The sequence below is a fragment of the Protomyctophum bolini genome, assembly GCF_963924005.1.
Source record: "Protomyctophum bolini genome assembly, chromosome: 7".
Lineage (NCBI taxonomy): Eukaryota > Metazoa > Chordata > Actinopteri > Myctophiformes > Myctophidae > Protomyctophum > Protomyctophum bolini.
Genome location: NC_137868.1, coordinates 18,388,950 through 18,391,858, shown reverse-complemented (window position 1 = coordinate 18,391,858; position 2,909 = coordinate 18,388,950). Strand labels below are relative to the sequence as shown.

Here is a 2,909-nt window from a genome sequence, read left to right as displayed (position 1 = left end):
GCGGTTCTGGACAACCATGGGTCCGAAAGACTCGACACCGGGCACTGCATTCCCTGTGGTGCTGTGAAACGAGCATATCAAATTTGACATATCCTACTGTACAAACACAGAGACTTGGTGCATTTATGAAATTGTATATATTGAAATAAGTCCCAGATTGTATAGCAAGGTATATTATATGTTCAAATTATTTTAACATTTTGACAATCATGTAATCATGTCTGTTTAGTTGACAATGACATCACCTTTCTTCATCTGTCATTTTCTGTTTAGACCTTACAGGTAAAATGTTCACCTTCCCACAGCAGACCAACACAGCTCGCGTGAAGCTGAGGACAACTCAAAACACATTCGAAGCTGTGACTGTTTGCCTGAGGTAGACCTGAGGCGATCCCCAAAAATGCCTTCTACATTCTAACAGTTTTCTGAAAAACTTTTCAGAATAAGTCAACGTTCACACAAAATAAAACCTCTGTAGCAGCAAGCTTAAACCTTGGCTTTTACTGATAAAGTAATTACTTCGAGCTGTCGGAGATATCAAGATTCAAACTCAGAATATTATGATTATACTGTATTATAAAACTGACTAACCAGAGAACCCATGACATTCTTTGGTTGTTGTACATCTGCCTTCAGGTCCTTTACAGACCTCCCCAGGACCCATGTCCTGTTCTCCATGGCCACTCCCTCCTATGCTAACGCATTCCTCATCTTTAAGCCGGAGGCCGCCCGCCAAATTCAGCTGTTCAGGGACTCAAGTGTGAACTTTGATGGGCAAGAGTACAAGCTTAACACCTGGCACGACATGTGTTCCACCTGGGATTCCAAGACTGGACTGGGACAGCTGTGGTTGGATGGAAGACCTACTTCTAGGAAATTTCTTAAATCTGAAATTATCAAAGGAACTCCAATGATCTTGATAGGACAGGTATAGACCGTAGGCTACAGCCGCAAACATCTATCATGCATCTATTAATCCAGGTGTTCCCAAACTTTTTTGGACCAGGTACCCCTTTTGGGGTAGATATTTTTCCAGGTACCCCCTCATCCTCGCAACACGGATAACAATATATTTACAACCACAAGCAGTGTTTCCTGCAGGAAAAAGCTTTGGCATGGTGCTGGGCACAGGCCGCAATCTTGATTAATTAATTAATTTGATTCATTAATTAATAAGATTAATACATTAAGATTAATTTGTATTATTGCTCTTGTATTGCTATTGGAGACACTGGGGGGACACTTGGGGACACTGGGCAGGCACTGAGGAGGCACTGGGGAGACACTGGGGAGGCACTCAGGGGCACACTGGGGAGGCACTGGGAAGGCACTCGGGGGGCACACTGGGGAGGCATTGGGGAGGCACTCGGGGGGACACTGGGGAGGCACTCGGGGGGACACTGTCTAAATGTATACGTCTAATTGTATACGTCTAAATGTATACGTTTAAATGTAGACGTCTAAATGTAGACGTCTAAATGTATACGTCTAAATGTAGACGTCTAAATGTATACAGACGTCTAAATGTAGACGTCTAAATGTAGACGTCTAAATGTGTACGTCTTCTCTTATGGGGATCCCTGGCATATCTTTTCAAATGGGGGTCCACAGGCTAAGTAGTGTCAATTTGGGGGTCCTTGACATGAAAAAGTTTGGGAACCACTGCTTTAAACACTTTAGCACTTTATGAACATGAACAAAATAGATGGGTCCCCCCTGGAACTCCCTCAGGTACCCCTGGGGGTCCCCGGACCCCACTTTGGGAACCACTGTATTAATCTATGGATAGTGTGACCAAAATAGACGGTATAGCTGTTATACAACACATACTGTAGGTTGGAAATTAATAATAACTTCTGGACGGGAACCCCTTTTGGTGTTTTACCCCCTCAGGCCGGGAACCCATTTTGAGGTTCTGTACACTTGCAGTGTACAGTATGTACAGTATTAAAAAATGTAAAAAAAAATATGCTGGTTGGAATAATGTGTTCCTTCCACGCGCTACGTCCAACCAGGGAAACACTCCCCTGTCAGGTGTAAAGGAGCAACTTGGACACTCAGGCATGAAGGAAGCATGAGTTCAAGTCCGTTGCTCTCCCCTTGTCCCCCATATATGGGGGACTAGGTTGGTGGAGGGTGTGTAGAGCCCCATTAGATGATTGACACAGGGGTGAAAAATGGGTTACAAAATCGTGGGATAAGAAATATATTTAAAAAAAATAAAAAATGTATGCTGCTATATAAATATTTGAAGTTTTTCAGAAAACTTAGGTCAGGATATAGAGGAGTTTTTAGAATCGGCCTCAGGCCTAAATGGGTTAAAACATTAGGAAATTATTGTTTTTACAATGTTTTCATTCTAAATTAATATACAATTCCTACTGTATGGAAGTTAACAAATTCCGGTTTACTCTTATACAATATACAGTATAACACAAAGTTTGACCTTCCTTCAGCCTTCAGGTGGTCTTCTTTACAAATAAAACAACATAACTTCCAAAGGAAAATAGTACAGCGAGTCACTTATGAGGTCTATACATATGGTTTGTTTTAAAGTCTATGTTGATTCTCTTCCATGCTTACAGGAGCAGGACTCTCATGGTGGTGGGTTTGATGTTTCTCAGTCCTTTGTTGGGATGATGACTGACGTCCACATGTGGAACTATGTCCTCTCGTCCTGTGAGATCCAGCGGTACATGAACGATCTCAACTTCAGCCCAGGGAACGTGCTCAACTGGAGGGCTCTGGACTTTGAGACGGTGGGAAAGGTGGTGCTGGAAGACAATCAAAAAGGCTGTGCTTAATTAATCTCAAAATTGATGGAATCCAAACTGTCACACACAGCAGGTGAAAGAAGGCCTCATGTTCTCTGAATCTCAACTATGAGTGTATAATCTTCTCAAAACCAG

The 2,909-nt window shown here is 42.5% G+C and overlaps 1 protein-coding gene across 1 annotated transcript in view; it reads left to right on the top strand.

Annotated features, from left to right (window-relative positions):
* Positions 1-2,909, top strand: part of LOC308318112 (serum amyloid P-component-like) — a 4,394-nt gene extending 1,485 nt beyond the window's left edge. Inside the window, exons 3-5 of the mRNA XM_080767511.1 lie at positions 274-376; positions 637-928; positions 2,586-2,909. Coding sequence (XP_080623637.1) covers positions 274-376; positions 637-928; positions 2,586-2,804 — 614 coding nt within the window. The 3' untranslated portion in view covers positions 2,805-2,909. The remainder of the gene's footprint in view (positions 1-273; positions 377-636; positions 929-2,585) is intronic.